This window comes from Prunus dulcis, chromosome 8 (genome assembly GCF_902201215.1).
Source record: "Prunus dulcis chromosome 8, ALMONDv2, whole genome shotgun sequence".
In the NCBI taxonomy this organism is placed as follows: Eukaryota; Viridiplantae; Streptophyta; class Magnoliopsida; order Rosales; family Rosaceae; genus Prunus; species Prunus dulcis.
The window spans coordinates 19,246,431-19,265,568 of NC_047657.1; the positions used below are offsets into that span (position 1 = coordinate 19,246,431).

At 36.9% G+C, this 19,138-nt stretch overlaps 3 protein-coding genes across 4 annotated transcripts; all 3 read left to right on the top strand.

The window, feature by feature from the left end:
- Nucleotides 1–1,913: 1,913 nt before the first annotated feature.
- On the top strand, nt 1,914–2,705 carry LOC117637404 (basic form of pathogenesis-related protein 1-like). Its single transcript, XM_034372285.1, has one exon. It carries the CDS (start codon nt 1,993–1,995, stop codon nt 2,476–2,478), a length of 486 nt encoding a protein of 161 aa, XP_034228176.1. The 5' UTR covers nt 1,914–1,992; the 3' UTR covers nt 2,479–2,705.
- Nucleotides 2,706–3,220: 515 nt separating this feature from the next.
- LOC117637054 (E3 ubiquitin-protein ligase SP1-like) lies at nt 3,221–7,201 on the top strand. Its single transcript, XM_034371807.1, has 10 exons — nt 3,221–3,343; nt 4,398–4,516; nt 4,623–4,718; nt 4,918–5,055; nt 5,132–5,197; nt 5,707–5,819; nt 5,966–6,085; nt 6,268–6,311; nt 6,403–6,487; nt 6,580–7,201. The coding sequence occupies exons 1-10, from the start codon at nt 3,283–3,285 to the stop codon at nt 6,680–6,682; spliced, it is 945 nt and encodes a 314-aa protein (XP_034227698.1). The 5' UTR covers nt 3,221–3,282; the 3' UTR covers nt 6,683–7,201.
- Nucleotides 7,202–7,558: 357 nt separating this feature from the next.
- On the top strand, nt 7,559–11,000 carry LOC117637055 (E3 ubiquitin-protein ligase SP1-like). Of its 2 annotated transcripts, none has more exons than XM_034371808.1 (11): nt 7,559–8,096; nt 8,269–8,321; nt 8,526–8,647; nt 8,746–8,841; nt 9,029–9,166; nt 9,240–9,305; nt 9,687–9,799; nt 9,901–10,011; nt 10,256–10,299; nt 10,385–10,487; nt 10,584–11,000. In XM_034371808.1, exons 1-11 carry the CDS (start codon nt 8,023–8,025, stop codon nt 10,684–10,686), a joined length of 1,023 nt encoding a protein of 340 aa, XP_034227699.1. In that variant the 5' UTR covers nt 7,559–8,022; the 3' UTR covers nt 10,687–11,000. The 2 variants fall into 2 exon arrangements, with proteins under 2 accessions (XP_034227699.1, XP_034227700.1); XM_034371809.1 differs by having other exon boundaries at nt 9,029–9,103.
- The last annotated feature ends 8,138 nt before the right edge of the window (nt 11,001–19,138 follow it).

The window sequence follows — 19,138 nt, forward strand, 5'->3', positions numbered from 1 at the left end:
ACCAAATAATAACATACACAGAGCATACCAAGATGTACCTGCAAGCCTAGAGAATTACTAGTGACAACCTAGGCACTCAGAAGGACCCGTCAATCTAGGCATCCCCTGTGCTATGACTAGTCAATTACAAGGATACAAACCCAGAATTCATACGATGACTAGTCAACCACTAAGAACACAAACCCAGAATTCATATGATGACTAGTCAACCACAATTCATACGATGACTAGTCAACCACCAAGAACACAAACCCAGAATTTATATGATGACTAGTCAACCACCAAGAACACAAACCCAGAATTTATATGATGACTAGTCAACCACCAAGAACACAAACCCATAAAAATTATAGAGATGCAAACAGAAATTGTTCACCCAGAAACCCACCATTGGGAAAAACTAGGGGTCATCAACAGACCAGACAATCCACTAAGTAGAAAAAGATTCTTACAAAGGAACACAAGCAAGCTCAAGAAAAACCTAGATCTATTTAGGAAGATGAGCTATACCTCCTTTGTGCAATCTTCTTCTCCAACTTAGCAAAGCTTGAAGCTCAGTTCTTCATGGCAATGGCAGCTCCTTCTCCAGCTCATTCATCTCATGGCACCAGCTTGCAAGCTCTAACTCAAACAAAACCAAAATTTGGATTCAAATGAGAATGACCAATTTCTTCAAGAAACCATACTCTTGAAGAAATCAATCTTGAATCTGACCTAGATATAAATGAGAGAGTGTTTTAAGTAGCTAGATGCAGATTAGTATTTCAAATGCAGTTTTTCAAAAAGAAATCAATTTGGAAAAACTCATAGATGAAAATAAGATGGTTCTCTCTTGAGGAAGAAGAAGCGAAAGATGGCAAGCCAAACTTTCCAAAACTTCCACCCAAAAGAGACTCCTGCCCAAAGAGAAATTCCTTAGACAAAAATTTCCTTAGGTCATAATAACACATGGCAGCAGAGAGAGAAAAGAGAATAGGACAAAAAAGTTGGTTATCCAGCTGGAAATCCTAAAGAGCAAGGATGACTAGTCATACAAGAAACAGATGACTAGTCATCATTTTATGAAAACAGTTTAATGCAATGTTATGCAATGCACAATTTACCTTTGTCAATTTGCTTGAACCTCCATAGGATAGTTGTTAGTTAAGAACACCTAGAGAAGCTATTCTTAATCTAAACTTGAGCTTGATAAAAACAATAAAAATCCTATTACAAAATTGTCAAGGGAAGCCAAAAGAAAAACTCAAAATGCATAACACAATTTAACTGATGAAGTTCGTTCTATCATAATTCAAGGACACATCCAAATGTCTATCCAAAACTTTGTCCAAAATACTCCTCCACGTAAGAGACAAGTGTTTATTTCATCAAGAAATTGGACAAAAATTTGAAAGTGTCCTTTAAATTGCAAGAAAATCAAACTACATAAATGAAATTGCTAAAATTGAAACTACATGAATCGTCAAACTAGATGAAAAGTGAGTTTTTGCCTAACTAATTTGCTTCCTCTTTCATTTCTTTATATTTTGGAAAGAAGATAATGCATTTAACTATTATTTTTAAAAGCTACAACAAGTTGAAAGATAGGCCATATAACAAAGCTCATTTATATCGATAACAAAGTCAAAACTTTGATCCTCAGTGTAAGGCTGAATGTTTTGGTAATTGCAACTAAAAATCCCTACCTGATTATGTACTGGAAAATAGGATTCAAATAAAACTTCACTTAATCAATGGTATAGATTGATTGTCTAACAATACAATGTTTGTATGGATACCAAATCCACTCGGTGACGCAATGCCACAAGTTTTATTTGTTCTCCATGCTTGTTTATAGAACTTAACAAACCCTCCCATTTTAGGATCCTATATTTAACCCTCCCAACTATATAAATATGCACAATCTCATTTCCTATTTCAATCAACTTCTAACAATCCAACCTTCTTTGCTACAAAGAAAAGACCTTAAACTTCTCATATCAAGAAACAAAAATGACGTTCAACACGAAGCTTCTTTTGGCCATCTGCTGCGTCGCATTGGTCTTCACTCTTGTCTCTGCAAACATTTCCAAAGAAGAGATCGATGGCTTCCTCGAGGAGCATAACAAGGCTCGTAAAGAGGTCGGCAACAAACCCCTTAAGTGGAACACGACCTTGGCCCAGTATGCCCAAGAATATGCCAACAAAAGAATTGACGACTGCGCTATGGAGCACTCAAGGGGGCGTTGGGGTGAGAACTTGACCTCTGGCGACGGCATGACCGGCGCAGCTGGCACTAAATATTGGGTCACCGAGAAAGAGTTCTATGACCCTAAGTCCAACAAATGCGTCAAAGACGAATGTGGTCACTACCTTGCTGTGATCTGGGGCAAAACCACCGAGGTCGGATGTGGCATTTCAAAGTGCAAGGATGGAAAGAACTACATCGTTTGCAGCTACGATCCCATGTACCAGCCCGAGGATGAGCGCCCATACTAGACGATGTATGTACGCACACCTACATGAGGCCTGTTAAGAGGTCCTGTGTTTTTTTTTTAATTCTTTTGCGAAATATTTAGAAAAATAAAATGTAACTGGTGTATACAAATACTTCCCCACACTCATAACTTTCCTTTACGTGACTAGCACTTGATATGGAATTGTGAGAGGTTACAAGAGAATGAATAAAAAAATGAAAAAGAATAATATTATTTCATTTTTGTAAATTCTAACCAAAATATTATGTCATTCTCTTTATGTTTTCTTGGTCAATCTATCACCTTCTGAAATATTATCTCATTACCTCATTCTTTCATTTTTGGATTAAAACCCTTGGTCAGGATTGTGGTTGTAGTAATTAGAGGTAGGAACTTGGATTGCTTTTGTCATTACAGATTTTGAAAATTTGAATCTGTTCGTTGTTGTAATTATATTTCACCAATTATGTCTATGTTTTTTTTTGGCAAAATTGTAGCAATAGTATAGCCACCGGCTATACTCGATTTTATTATTGTTTCTTAAAAATAGTATAGTCGTGCGACTATACTTACTTTGACACGTGGGTACCTAATCGCTGGCAAGTCCTCTTCCATTTTTTATGTAAATAGTATAGCCGTGCCGCTATACTCGATTTTTTAATTAAAATAATAATAATAATATAGCCGATCGGCCTTACTGGGTTTTTTTGGTTTTAATTTTTTTAACAAATAGTGTAGCCGCGCGGGTTGAAACTTCACCCAAATGCAGAAGATGCTTCAGATTTTATTTCTTCTTCATTGATAGAGCAGCACAAGATGCTTCGGGATGGAATACTGTGGTGCTTGGGCGGAGGTGCTCTTTTCCTTCTTGGCTTTCACATTGACAGGCATGTTGATCGTCTCCTTTGAAAAGATTCTAGCTTCTTCTTTCAAAAGATTCTAGCTTTATGTTTAACAGAGCTCACGAACAAATAAGTACGCATTTTGAAGTTCCGAGCCGAAGCACCATTTTTATTTTGTCTGGTACAATTCTTTTAAGTTCTTACAGGAATTAAATTTCTTGGTGGGCAACTTTTCTTTTTGCGTTTTGGGTTATTACAGTGAAGCACGTAAACTTGAATCGGTCCGTCGGATTAGGGAGTTGAAGGATTTGGGTACGCTGCTGCGCTGTTTCTTTTTTCCATATGACTCTTAATTGTTCTTCAAGTTCTTGACATTTCTAAATAGGAATTTTATGTTGCTTCATTTTCAGTCGGGTTGCTGAGATACGAATGCCGAGTTGTAGTTGCCGTTAGAGGAAGGGTGTGCTCAGCAACTCCCATTAACTGTGAAAAGGGTGGTTTACAAGGGGTAATTGTGGAGCAGAGGGTACAAATCTTAACTCTAAATAACCTTTACAAATTTGGAAACTTTCTTTAATGGGTTCTGTTTTCGGTCATCATTGATAATTTACACTCTTGTTGATGTCTGTTTTTAGGCAGAGCAGTATTTCCTGGAACGCATCAAGAACATGGATAAGTAGGAGGATAAGGACAGGGATGATTTACACGTTTGTGCCTTTCTTGAAAAGTTTTTTTCGGTTTTTCTAGTTTTGGCGCCTTTTCTGAAAGACTCTTGGAGAATTCCTGTCTTTTCCATAAACGTGTAGAAATTCTTAGTTGTTCTTGAAGTTCCATTTGAGTTTGATTTACAATTTGTAATTTTGATAAACGTGTATGAGAAAAGAAGCAATGTGATGATGAGATAGAAACGGTTGTGAGTATCCATGGAACTCATCACAAATGTTAGAGAGTCAAGTTTTTAGTCCTGGCAGCCCACTGCTTTGCCTTTTAAACGCATTTTCATATGGAACATCTGCTGGGAAAAGATTTATTTGCTAGTGATGCTGTTAATCTGCTTGCATTTGTTTCCAAAATAACAATGTCTTCTTTCATGTTTCAGCAAAATTGTTGGATTCTGAGCATGTGCCCTTGGTGGTTGGAATTTCAGGGATAGTTTACTCTGAAACCCCCATAAACTGTGAGTTTGGTGGTTTACGAGGTGTAATTGTGGAGCAATGGGTACAAATCATAACTCTAGATGCCATATATAATATGGGATTCTTTCTTTTGAGGTGATTTTTATTTTTATTTTTTCTAATTGCAATCTTCTTGATATATTCTTCAGGCAGAACAAAAGTTTTTGAAACGCAACGTGGATGGTGATTGGAGATCGGGTTCTGATTTGATGCTTTCAACGTGTAAAGAAGTCCCCTGGTATTTGGTGAGTGGCTGTGCTCTCTCTCTCTCTCTGTGTCTCATGAGAGTATCAGTACGCAACCATGGTGTATTTGGGGTGTGGTCTTCTTAGAGAATTCCACATGTTCATTGTTGTGCTTGATTAAGTAAATATTAGTTTTGGGTGCACTTGGTTGAACGTTGACTAACTTGATATGTGGTGGTTCCTTGGTTTTTTATACCAGGATGATGGGACTGGACGTGTGAATGTGGTGGGAGCTCAAGGTGCCTCAGGCTTTAACCTTCCGGCTTCACATGGGGTATTTGAACAGTCAAGGAGATGCCTCAAATGTGAGACAACAGATTACCGCCCAGGCCTCAAGGTTTGCCTTGTTTAGTAGTCTATATATCTGACAAAACTTCATCGGTTCAACTAAATTTTTTCACTATTTTGTCTAGGTACTTGGAGTCAAACGAACCGAGTGGGTGCTTCCAGTTGGTACTTCTTTGAGTGTTGTTGGCGAGGTATGTTGTAATTCAATGTGATACTGCAAGTACTTCATATCCCAAGATTTTGAAGCACTTTCATTTCATACAACTACACTCTAAAGCTAATAATCAACTACTAGTATTCAGATAATTCAATGTGCGTGTGTGTTTATGTATATATGACTTTACATTATAGAATTACAGCATACACCAAGGTTTTCAGTTTAATATGCTACCAATACCAAACTTTACATAAGTTGTATGGATGGTGTGGATGATGTGCATGGATATACTCCAACCACATTAATGTTTTCCAAGGATGAGCCTTTTTTGCTTAGAAGAACTTGGTATTGTATACACAGTAAACGGCTTTAACTTGTAGTTTCATAGTATACACAATAAACAGCTTTAACTTGTAGTTTCCTAGACATGCCCCATTTATTAGCAGGAAGTTCACTGATGGAGATTTTTTGCACATTTAAATGTTATGATGTTAGTCTACTTAATTATATACTAATCCCTCAATCTTTCAAGTTCACATTCAGGCTGTCAAAGATGCCGTTGGTACCATTCGAATTCCAAAACCCCACGATGGGCCATTTTATGTCTCTCCCAAATCCATTGATGAGCTCATTGCAAGCCGTAGGAACTGCGGAAGGTTGTTAATATGAATGCCTGAATGCATATAGACGTGTGCGCTAGCTTTGTGTGTGTGTGTGTGTGTGTTTACACCATGCGCTGCTCTTGTTTTTTTTTTTATGTGTGCTTTATCTAAAGTCTAATTAACATAGGTTTCTTTACCAGGTTTCTCAAATATGCATCTTTTGGTTTGGCTTTCATCGGTCTTACTTTGATTGCCTTGGAATTTAATGAAAACATCACGGGAAGACAGCGCCGCTTTGAATTGCAGAGAAGCCTGACCAGGTAAGCTATTTGCCCAAGTTACGTTTATGTTGATGTTGTTACTCATGAAAATATGCCACACCTGTTCCCTAGAGGTGTATTTTTGGATAGAAGCCCAATTTATTTAACTCTAGATATGTTTTTTTTCCATTGTCTCTTCTCTCTGTTGAGACCAATATAAAATGAAATTCCTGCCTATGCAGGGCAGTTTCTGCAGTTTCTGTAAGACCTGGGAAAGATAATGAAGGTATATAGCGGAGCGTCCCCACTACACTGTTTTTTTCCATATAATATATTGTCCTATATGTACCAAGAGTCTTGAACTTCTTGTCTCCCAGGTTCAGGCGAAGGGGCTGTTGATGCAAATGGTACCAATTCATGTGTGATATGCCTTGAGCAGGAGTTTTGTTTTGTTTTTGTCCCGTAAGAACTGCATTTCCCACATTTATTACAATAAAGCGTCTCATCTATTCCTTTGTTAAGTCAGCACACGTCCGACCCATTTATTTTTCCAGGTGTGGTCATATGTGCTGTTGTACAAGTTGCTGCTTGAACCTGAGGAAGTGTCCCCTTTGCCGGCAACAAATTGTGCAGGTGGTGAGGACTTTCCGCCCTTAAGATTCTGCTTCAAATTTGAGGTTCTCTGCTCTAGTGGATGAAGAATTCTCGATGATTGGATCATCTTTTTTCTTTCTTTCTAAAGAACCTGAAGGCTTAGTGTTCCTTGTAGTGGCAACTTCACTACACGGTGCTTTTCTGGATTCACTATTGAGATTTATAAATGCTTAACGGCTAGAAATCCATCTTTGCCCACCATTCCTATCTATCCCCAACCCCAATCCACGTGAGTGATGGGTAGGATCTTAGCAAACGCCCAAACCGAAAGCTCTGTCACTCTCTCTCGTGTCCCTTCACTTCCCTTCGCCCTTGCCTTGCCAACACTTCTCGTATCTAATTCCTCTCCCTAATTTCCCATCCCAACTTTTCCTTTTTAAGTTTCCCAGGAAACAAACAGAAAGATTGGAGAACCCTTTCTTCGCGGTTTCCTATTTTCCTAGAATTTCACTTTTCGTTTTCCCCTCTCAATCCCGAAATCCCCAATTCCGAAGTCCTTCTCGATTTTTCTTCTTCAGCCATGCTTCCTCCTTTCTTTTGAAATATATATATATAGTATAGCCGATCGGCTATATTCTGTCCCTTTTTTGTTTTAAAAAAAAAAGTTTATCCGAGCGGATATACCTTGTCACCGGGTAATTTTATTTTAAAAATAGTCTACCCACGCGGATATACTCTGTACCTTTTAATTTTATTAATAAATAGTATAGCCGGGCGGCTATAACCTGCCCCTTAAATTTTTTTTGATAAATAGTATAGCCGGCCGGCTATACTGTAAAAAAAATTATACTGGATCCTTTTTTAATTTTTTTTATACTCTATCCCTTTTTTATTTTTTTAATAAATTTCCCGTCTTTGCATTGCACATTATTTCTATCTATCCCCAACGCCAATCCACGTGAGTGATGGGTAGGATCTTAGCAAACGCCCAAACCGAAAGCTCTGTCGCTCTGTCTCTGTCTCTCGTCCCTTCACCTCCCTTCGCCCTTGCCAACACTTCTCGTATCTAATTCCCTCTCCCTAATTTCCCTTCCCAACTTTTCCTTTTTAAGTTTCCCGGGAAACAAACAGAAAGATTCGAGAACCCTTTCTTCGCGGTTTCCTATTTCCCTAGAATTTCTCTTTTCGTTTTCTCCTCTCAATCCCGAAATCCCTAATTCCGACGTCCTTCTCTATTTTTCTTCTTCCGCTTTTTCATAAAGCATCAATTTTTCGTGTATCATTTTCTTTCTTTATGAATCCGTTTATTGTAAACTTTGATCCCACCAGTATTACATAACTATGACGGAGAGAAATAGCTCGATGGTTTGGAATTAGGGTTTTACTTGTTGAGGTTGTAAAAGATGCTGCCTTGGGGTGGATTAAGTTGTTGTTTGAGTGCAGCTGCTCTTTACCTTCTTGGCAGGAGCAGTGGCAGGTCAGTGTATGCTCCATTTTTAAAATTGGATCAGCTTTGTTTTAATAAGAGCTTTAGTAACCATTAATTACACGCTTTGAAGTTATGAAGCACCTTGTCTTTTGTATTTGTAAGTTCTTGGAGAGATTATATTTGTTGAGGGTAACTTCTTTGGTGTTTGGTGATTTCACAGGGATGCAGATATTCTTAAATCGGCCACTCGGATTAATCAGTTGAAGGAATTGGGTATGCCCCTTTTTCTGAAATTGAAAGACCGGTTTTTGTTTTTTATTTTCTTTTTTGGCGCCTTTTTTGAAAGCCATTGCCTTTTAAATGCATTTTCATGTCGAACATCTGCCTGGGAAAAGATTTATCTGCTAGTGATCGATGCCGTTAGTCTGCTTGGCTTTGTTTCCTAAGTATGAATTTTTGTCTTCTCTCACTTTTCAGCAAAATTGTTGGATTCCGAGTGCATATTACCATTGGTGGTTGCAATTTCGGGGAGAGTTAGCTCTGAAACCCCCATCACCTGTGAGTTCACTGGTTTACGAGGTGTAGTTGTGGAGGAAACGGTACACAAGTCATAACTCTAAACAATATATGCTTTCATCAGCCATGTTTTTGTTTTCTTTCGTAATTGGTAATTAACTATCTTGTTGATCTTCTTCAGGCAGAACAACATTTTTTGAAACACAATGATGCTGGTTCATGGATACAGGATTCTGCTTTGATGCTTTCAATGAGTAAAGAGGTCCCCTGGTACTTGGTGAGCATTTGAGCTCTCTTTATCTCTTTCACATGAGAGTATGCAACAATGGCGTATTCGTGGTGTGGTCTTCTGAGACTTCCACATGTCCATTCTTGTGTTTGATTGAGTAAATATTATTTTCAGTTCACTTGGAGTGAAAGTTGAGTATTAGGTTATGATCGTGGCTCCTTGTTCTTTTTATCAGGATGATGGAACCGGTCGTGTGCATGTGGTGGGAGCTCGAGGCGCCACAGGCTTTGTATTGCCAGTCGCAAGTGAGGTATTTGAAGAGTCAGGGCGGTCCCTCGTACGTGGGACATTAGATTATCTTCAGGGCCTCAAGGTTTGTCTTGTTTAGTAATTATATCTGGCAAAACTAAGTGGGTTCAACTAATATGATAGTTATTTTGTCTCAGATGCTTGGTGTCAAACGAATTGAGAGAGTACTTCCAACAGGCACGTCTTTGAGTGTTGTTGGTGAGGTATGTTGTAGTTTAATATGATACTGTATCCTTTCATATAGAAATAGCTTAAAGCCAACAAATTACAATTGATATTCAGATAATAGACGTCAGTTTACATTATAGATTTACTGCTTCTACCAGCGTTTTTAGTTTAGTATGGTACCAAAATGTACTTAAGTTGGATGATATGCATGTATGTAATCCAAACACCTTGATGTTTTTCTAGACTGAGCCTTGTGTCTTATAAGAACTTGCAATCGTGTAAAACAGCTTTAACCTGTTGTTTAATAAACAAATCACCCTTGTATTTGCAGCCAGTTCTTTGATTGTGTGCATTAAAATGTTATGATGTTGGTGTACTCATTTGTATACTCACTTATTGTTTCAAATTTATAACAGGCTGTCAAAGATGACATTGGTACCATCCGGATTCAACGACCTCACAAAGGGCCATTTTATGTCTCTCCCAAAACCATTGATCAGCTTATTGCAAACCTTGGGAAATGGGCAAGGTTGTTTATATGAAAGCCTGAATGTGTATTGACATGTCACTCATGTGCCTCTTAATGGTGTGCTTTTTCTGAAGTCTAATTAATATAGATCTTTTTACCAGGTGGTACAAATACGCATCTTTGGGTTTGACCGTGTTTGGTGTTTATTTGGTTGCTAAGCATTCTGTCCAATACATCTTGGAAAGAAGGCGCCGTTGGGAATTGCAGAGAAGGTAAGTTTCGCCTAAGTTTGTCTGTTTATTTGGAAATTGATTGCTTGTGGAAGTCGCTGCATATGTAGTCTTGTAAAGGAAAACAGCATGTATTGATTTTGGCACACATAAAAATAGGCCGCCTGTTCCAAAGAGGTTTATTGTTTTGGGTAGAAGTAGAAGCCCAATTTATTCAACTCTGTTTCTTCCATTGTTTCTTCTGTCTGTCTGAGACAAATAGATAATGAAATTCCTGTCCGTGCAGGGTTCTTGCTGCAGCTGCTAAAAGATCTGGGGAAGATAATGAAGGTATATTGATGAGTGTCCTTGTTACAATGTTGTATGCAATATATGCCTGAAAATGTACTGAAAGGCTGAACTTTTTTTCTCCCAGGTTCGAACGAAAAAGATGATAATGTGTTAGATGGAAGCAAGAGGCTGATGCCAGATTTATGTGTGATATGCCTTGAGCATGAGTATAATGCGGTTTTTGTTCCGTAAGAATTGCCTTTTCAGTATTTGATACAATAGGCAGTCTAATTTATTACTTCTTAAATTTAGCACATGGCTTATTCATTTATTTTTATCATCAGGTGTGGTCATATGTGCTGTTGTACAACATGCTCCTTGCACCTGACCAGTTGTCCTCTCTGCCGACGAAGAATTGATCAGGCAGTGAAGACTTTCCGCCATTAGGATTCTGCTTCAATTGTTTTTTAGCTGTGAAGAAATCTTGACGGTTGAATGCCTGAGTTGTTCCTCATTCTGGGAGTTTAACAAAGACCTTGTTATGCGGTGCAACTGTGCCAGTGCCCCTCCGGGCGGCGGAACTTTTGCCTATGAGTAAACTCGCAATGTTATATGCTTCTATATCCGGAAATATTCCTGACATGGATGCTTTCTCGCGTTGCTGTTGAAAATTTGTAAATGATTAACCGGCGAACATCCTTGTATCTTTGTATATTGATGTGATCTATAGAAATTATGGCCGCGTTTCTTGTTTGGTTTAACTGTGCCTTTTTCATTTGTTGGCTGATAATGCTTTTATTTTTGGTGGAAGAATGATTTTCGTTGTGGGTTGAAACGTTAGTCTTCACTAAGGCATCACTAGACCACCAATTAGAGCATAAAGATACACTTTACGACAAATGAGAAGAGATCTTAAAGCAAAGTTCACCTATGGGGAAAAGGAGAAGAAAAGGAAATAATCTTCTTAACTTTGTATAATTTGATTCTTACATCTGAATGGAAAACAAAGGGAAGGAATAACACCCTAGCTTCCCATTCAAAATTTCCCCATAAAACACGTGAAATGCGAAGAGAATGATCTTAAAGCAAAGTTAACCTATGGGGAAAGGAGAAGAAAAGGAAATAATCTTCTTAATTTTGTATAATTTGATTCTTACATCTGAATGGAAAATAAAGGGAAGGAAAAACACCCTAGCTTCCTATTCAAAATTTCCCCATAAAACACGTGAAATGTGAAGAGAATGTTCGTTTACATTAACAAAGCTACAAATCTTTGTGATTTCTTCTTCTCAATAGAGTACTTTTCCAATTAAGTGCTGAAATGCACAAATGGGGTGTGTGTTAGATCACCTTTGTGCTCCCGAGTGATCCTGGGTTCAAACTCTTAGGCCCCGTTTGGTTCACGGAATGAATTTGAGGGTAAATCACTTCCCATGTCATTTCTCAAGGAATGGGAATAAAAGATTCCTTTCCCACGTTTGGTAATGTCGGGAAAGTAATCGGGAGATTTCACTTTGTTTCTTTTCCCATGTTTGTTTTGAGTAGGAATGAAAAACAAAGTTTGTATAATTTTCCAATTAAACCCATATTAAATAAAATAAAATAAAAATGCATTTAATGATATGTTGTAATTATAAATTGTTCATAGGGACAAAATAGTCATGAAAATTGTACATTGAATGTTGGCTCATTTTCCTAAACTTTCCCATGAGGAGAGAAAACAAAACCCAAGTTAAGAGGAGGGTTTCACTTTCCCATGTGTCAGGCAACCATTTTCCATACCTGGATTTATCAAACATAAGAAAGCAATTGAATTCTCATTCCCAAGCCTCCTTTCCCATGAACCAAACGGGAACTTACGGTATTTGAGTGTGTGAGTTTTCCCCCTCCCCATCCATTCCCTTAAGTGGGTGCTGAAGCTGAAATGCATAAGCATATAACAAATTTGAAGGTTTTGCATTACAACGTAGGAATTGCGACAATTTCTTTTTTTATGGTAGTTTTCCTCGTTCACATGAGGTTCTTTCTTTAAAAAAAGAGAGAACTCATTCAATTAGTCAAAAGCTAGTCTAAGTTTCTAATGTGAACTGGTTTGTCACGACGCATGACTCACGAGGCAGCAAAAGCATGATTCTTTCAAGCTTCTTTTCTTTTTTTTTTTTTAGTGTAATTGGTGGGATCACAACCATAAGAGATTCTTGTAATTACAAGGGGGTTAAGTTTTCCACACTCGAAGAGATTCCATTATTCCCACATAATATATATACTGATGCTCATCCATCCACAACAAGTACTCAATCTTCCCTGCAGGGTGCCTCATTTCCTTCTCGAAAACTCTCTTGTCAAAAAAAGCACTTGTGGAAACCAGCTTTCCTAGTGGTACTTTTGAGAATCTGATAATATCCGTAGAAAATAGTCACATAAAGTCTATGAGAATATGATCCCAAACATTATGTCCCTGAAATTAGACAAACTACTTTTCTTTTCTGTGGCAAGTGAGTAGCTATGAGGGATTCTTACCCAACAAACCCCCTTCGTTTCTGCACACCACAACTTGCTTTGTTTTAAATTATATGTTTTGGCCACATTTGGCATTAATTTAGAATGCCTATAAATACCACCTTCTCTTGTAGTTAGCAAGCCACTCTGGTTTCTCACAACTTCATCACATATATATTTATATATATACTTGATGGGAAGCAATGGCAATGTTTCTGCTGCCTCAGACTCAACCGGGGTTTGTGAGAAAATCTTTAGCGTCATCACAGTAACTCCTGCTTTTCGAAAGATTCGCCAAATCGCTTCTGTCTCCCCTGCAAGATCAGATCCTCTAAATCTGCCAGCCAATAGTCATGTTAATGCTGTGAAGATTGTTGATGTTCAAATCAGTCCTCCACAACCCAAGAAATCAGCTCCGAAGGTGGTTCAAATTCCAATCACTTCTGAGAAAACAGTCCTGCCTCCTGCTGCTGCTGCTGCTCTGACTGTGCATGCTCAAAGGATCACCAAAGTGGCAAAGGTTTGCCAAGGACATCATGACCAAGGAAGCCCCAAGCACAAGGCAGAGCTGTTGACTCAGCCACGGAAAGCTACTGAGGAGAAACAGAAGCCCTCTGAGGCTCAGCCAAACAAGGCTACTTATTCAAAAGCTGAGGAGCAGGAGAAGCAGAAGCCTAAGCACTCTGAGTCTCCATTAAAAGGAGCTGTTGGGGAAGCACTGTACAATCATGATGCTGCTGTGAAAGTTCATGAGGCAGAGGCACCACAAGTTAAGAATGAAGGTAAGAAACCAGGAGGGCTGGATATTAATGACACGTTTTCTGAATATATCAACCAGGCAAAGATTAAGATCAGAACCATGTCGTCGAACAACATATCAGAATCAGATGATGATGCGAAGAAAAAAGAAAGTGTCAAAGACCATTTCTCTGATTATATTCATCGTGCAAAGAACAAGTTCAAATCTACACCCTCAAATCTTGGTGCTGGAAAGAGTGCTTCTTTCAAGAGAGAGTAAGAAGGAGATTATTTTATTTCAACTTTTGGTTTATGGGTTGTGCTAAGTAAATAATGGTGGTGTTGGTATTTGCTGGGAGTAAATCCTTGATATGCCTAATTGTAATTTGTGTTGTGTGTGCATGCTATTAGTGTCTAATGCATAATAAGCTTACTTTGTTTAAGCACTGTTTTTTTCTCTCTTTGCTCTGTAAATCTGGTTAAATATGAATTAACATTGCAAATTACTAGAAGGGGAGATTCCTAATATCTACAATATCCAAGAGGCCAAACAAACAATTGGGTCAGCTGAATAGAGCAAAGATGGGCTGTAAAGTCAAGGGCGACGTGGCACAAGCCCATGTGAACCAAAATGGCGGGGATTGATAAAGCATCACCTAAAACAAAACGGGGAATGCTAGCAATCTTCTCTCTAACCTTCTTTTTTGGATCTTCTCCCTTTTTCTCATGACATGTGTCATTCTCATTACACTAAAAACAATGTCATTAATGCATTATACAAGCTAACTTTTGCTTTCCAAGTTTACCCTATTCAATTGATCTAAATTTTTTTTTGACAACTTTCTTACCATCTTAATAAAAAGTTTAAATAATAAATAATAAAAATTTAACGTCAGTTATTTTTGGGTCTTTGCTTCTTTTTTGTACAGGATTTGGCTCTCCTCTAAGCCTTTTGCCTTGGGTTGTTATAAATGTTTGTCTTCATGACCATTAAAAATAGAGTAGAGCAACATATTATAGCCGTTTGTATAGTATAGATGCAAACCACTCTTTTGTTTTTCTTTTGTTAATCTAAACTGTAATTTATTTATTTATTTTCATATTGAATTCGATTTTGATGATTTTCCTTCTATATATTTGATCTCAAGCCTATGTTGTTAGGGGATATTTTGGTTTATTTAGTAATATAAAAAAAATGCAATCAAGCAATTTCCTTTATAAAAAAAAAGTTTGTTTGTAAACTCTTTACCATTGGGGTGCTTACAAATGTGAATGACGTCTTTTTTATATATAAAATAAAAAATTGAAATTTCTTTTGTGTTAAAAAAGAGAGGAAAGCAGACATTATCTTTCAAAAAAATAACTTACTTTATAAATAAAAATAAAAGAACTTTTTATTAAGATGGTAAGAGAGTTGTTTTTAAAATAAAAAAGAATTAATTGAATAGGGTAAACTTGGGAAGCAAAAGTTAGCTTGTATAATGCATTAATGACATTGTTTTAAGTGTAATGAGAATGACACATGTCATGAGAAAAAGGGAGAATGTCCAAAGGAGAATGTTAGAGAGAAGGTTGCTAGCATTCCCCAAACAAAACATATGAACTGACATAAGTAGCAATTAGATAGATAAATTCTGAACAAATATCACAAATTTTTCATTTGCTTGGTGGTGGGGATTGTAACTCAAGTGGTTAAGAGCAGTTATTCATGCATCAGAGGTCTTGTGTTCGGATCCTCCCTCATCCCCTCCTCGTCCAATATTGTTTTTATAAAAAGATAAAAATAAAATGTCGACATGGGCTGGGTATGTTGGGACGATCATAAGGCAAGCCCTACGATCGGGCTCTTATGGGCCTTAACAATGATTTTAAATTTATGACACATGATCAGATATTTTCTATTTGGCCCACTCTGTTAGTTACATCATAATAAAATACTGGACCCCATCTTGTTTTCTACGGCATGAAATTTCCATAATCGCCTATGGTCCACAGGGTAGGGCCAGTGGGGCCCACCCAACTTTATGGTTAGTTGATTTGAATTGAAGTGAGAACTGAGAAAATGCAAGGCCTCTGGATTGGTCATCCGTCATGCTTCTAATTCAATTCCTTGCGTGACGGCCCATTACACCATGACCATGTTTTCTTCTTCAACTTCCTCTGCATTTTTATGTTCCTGCCCTGGACGACGTCTCCTCCACTCCAACTACACCCATTAATTAATGAATTAACGAATTTCTTTATTTCTCTAATTTTCTATTCATAATCTTCTCATTTTTGCTGCCAAATTTTGAAGTTGAACCATTTCGTTGACTCTTCTAGCTGCCTTGGAAAAGTTCTCGTTTTCTGGGGCTCAGCATGCGCATATTAGTATATGCCATATTGCTCTATGAAACTCTCACACTATGATGTCACTTCATTTACTTATGATTCTGGCCTTTTTTAAATTTTTTATACAAACAATATTAAAAGATGAAAATTGAACATGAGATTTCGAATGTAGGAATAAAACACTTTTAATCACTCGAACAATAAACCATTTTGACTGCAATAATTTAGGATAATGCTAGCTAGCTAGTGTGGTAACATTGACCTGACACCCATGGATGTATCCGTAGCTTATATATGGAGCTTTTCTAGGTGGCCATTAGTGATGGAGCCACTCCTAAGCCTAGCCCTGCCCCCAAGCTGCCCCCCAATATTTTTATAGTATCTCTCCTATCAGTCCTGATCTCTTGGACCCCTGTAGTCCAAGAGATTTATAGTCACTCACCGTTGGATGTAAATTCAACGGTTCACTCATTTATGACTTGAATCGGGTAATAATCATTTATGTCAGATTGCATTTATATATATCATTTTGAACCATTGGATTAATATCCAACGGTGGGTGACCACAATCTCTTGGACTCCTGTGGTCCAAGAGATCGGGACTGTCTCTCCTATATTATATTATCAGTCCTGATCTTTTGGACCCCTGTAGTCTAAGAGATTTATGGTCACTCACCGTTGGATATAAATTCAACGATTCACTCATTTATGACTTGAATCGGGTAATAATCATTTATGTCATATTGCATTTATATATATCATTTTGAACTATTGGATTAATATCCAACGGTGGGTGACCACAATCTCTTGGACTCCTGTGGTCCAAGAGATCGGGACTGATTATATTATATATAATATATAGAATTTGTAATAAACAACTTATAATTTAAGTTAAAATTTCTTCTAAATGACTCAATTAGAAATATTTAACTCTAAACCCGTATTTATTGAATACTTAAGTGTTTTATATACTTGTGTTTTCTACTTCGACCATCCAACTTTACAATTCTAACTCCGTCCCTGGTGGTTACCTATGCTAATTGTAATAAAATTTGGTAATATTTCATGGTTTTGTGGCTAAACAATGTCGTACTTTTGAGCTTAATAATGTTGTTTAATGTTAATGATGGATCATTTTTTCAAATTTGAAAGTGAAAAAGTATTGCCGGGTGGAAAAGGGGAAAAAGGCATTGTTATGTTTGCTTCAAATGAAAACTTGGTCACCCAACCAGGTAAGGTTGGCTCTGGCTGGCTCATAAATAAATCTGAAATACTTGTGACCAAACTGAGCCAAGTCAAACTCAAACATGCATCATGTGAGAACTAATAATAATGCCTCAAACTATATAATTCTAAATTTAAACATGAAATCACCGTCCTTTTTGTATTTTTGTTTTATTGATATAAACACATCTCTGATGAGAAAAAAGGACCTTCGGGGGTCTCAATGAGCAAACTAAATTTATATATTTGTTTATAAAAACGACCAACTATTGTTTTTTATTATTATTACATATACACGATATACGTACGTAGGCATCCAAGTACGTATAAGATATATTATATTCTTTTTTTTTCCTATAAATTAAAATAAATAAATAAATAAGCAGAGGTGAAATGAATCACAATATTGAATTGCATATGTAGCATGTTCACGCATGCTTTCACAATTATATTGTTTTCTTTGCTTTGCTTTGCTTGCATTTAATATGATTTGTTTCAAGAAATGGTTTCGAAATTCAATTTGTGACACAAATTATAGAAGGGAGACATTAAAATATGTATATGATGTGTGAATGTGTGTATAATGCCAACCCCCAAATCATGCATGTTTAGGAAGCCCCACATACACACCCAAACACATGCGCACACACACATATTGTATGATTTAGAGAAAGTCAAACTTCAATTTTTTGTAGACCATTAAAAAAACACACATATATTTATATATTGATGGTGACATAAGTTTTTATCAACTTAAAAAAAAAAATCAAATTTTATAATTTTATAATTTGATTGTTTGTTGCAGATGTGGGTTAGATCAGTTGATCGGAACAGTAAGCTTATTTTCTTGCACTTAAAATTGAATCTCTTTCCTCATAGATTAGATTAATAATTTTGTATATGCACTTCAAGGCAGAAAAGGACTACTGTTGGAGCAGCCATTGCTAGCCATATATATATATATATATATATATATTAAGATTTAAAACCCTTGGTTATGCATGCAGCCAAACAGCCTACAAGGCTACGACTTTGCATTTCTGTCCACAAAATCTACTTAAGAAGTATATAATTGCTAAAAATACCTTGAGAGGGATTGGGAGAGAGAAAAAGGGGAAGGGGGAGATGGATTATGAAATATTTACTAAAATCAAGTTGTGGCTTTTTCTTTCGAGGACCTTCTTAATTGGGTTAGCGTCCATCACAGAGATTTTACAGATCATGAAAAAGAATCCAATTTGTTCTTTATATCCTTCCCAAGCTCACAGCCGTGAAGAATCCACATGCCATTGCTCTACCATTTTTAATATACAACAACTTGTACTTAAGTTTAGATGCTCCAGGTTTTACATATATATGCCTCAGCTGTGTACATCATCCTCCACCATCCAAATTCAACAAAAAGTGATGCTTGTCACAAGCACAAGCACGTTCAAAGTAGACTGGTGGTCTCATTTTTTGGATGAATATAAAGGAACTTCTTTTCTTCTTTGGTGTTACAAGAATTTTGGGTTAGATCCGTGTTAGGTTCGGTTATGGGTAAGATCTTTAATCTTCCTACTCTGAAAATTTAACCGAAGTATATGTCTTGTTTTTTAATTTAAAAATGTATCTCTATTGTTAATATTTTCACGGAAAATACTTTCCTCATTCTCGTGTAAGTAGGAATTCCATATTCATGTCAACGACAGTTTGACATGTATGTATAAGTTTTTCTTTTTGTATTTTATATTAGTTATTTTTATACATGTGTCAAACCGTGATTTATAAGAAGTAAAAGCATCTCCTTGCAGCGAAAAATTAGAAGCACACAAACGATATCCTATTTTCACCCCCAACTTAAAAGCAATAATAATAGAGCATTTGCTAAAGTTTTTATACTTGAAATGTCACATCCTAAATGGAACCCTAAAAGTAGGCATGCATAGTGAAATACGTAACTACAAATATGACCTAGCTTTATAGTTTTGGCATTATATCAAGAGCATAAAAAAAACTATTGGTTTATCTAGCTCTAGTAAGTATATGCTAAAATATTGACATAGACTTGATGTTCATGCATGAGCAGTATATGTAGAGTTTCTATTGGCATGAAATTTGAAGATTA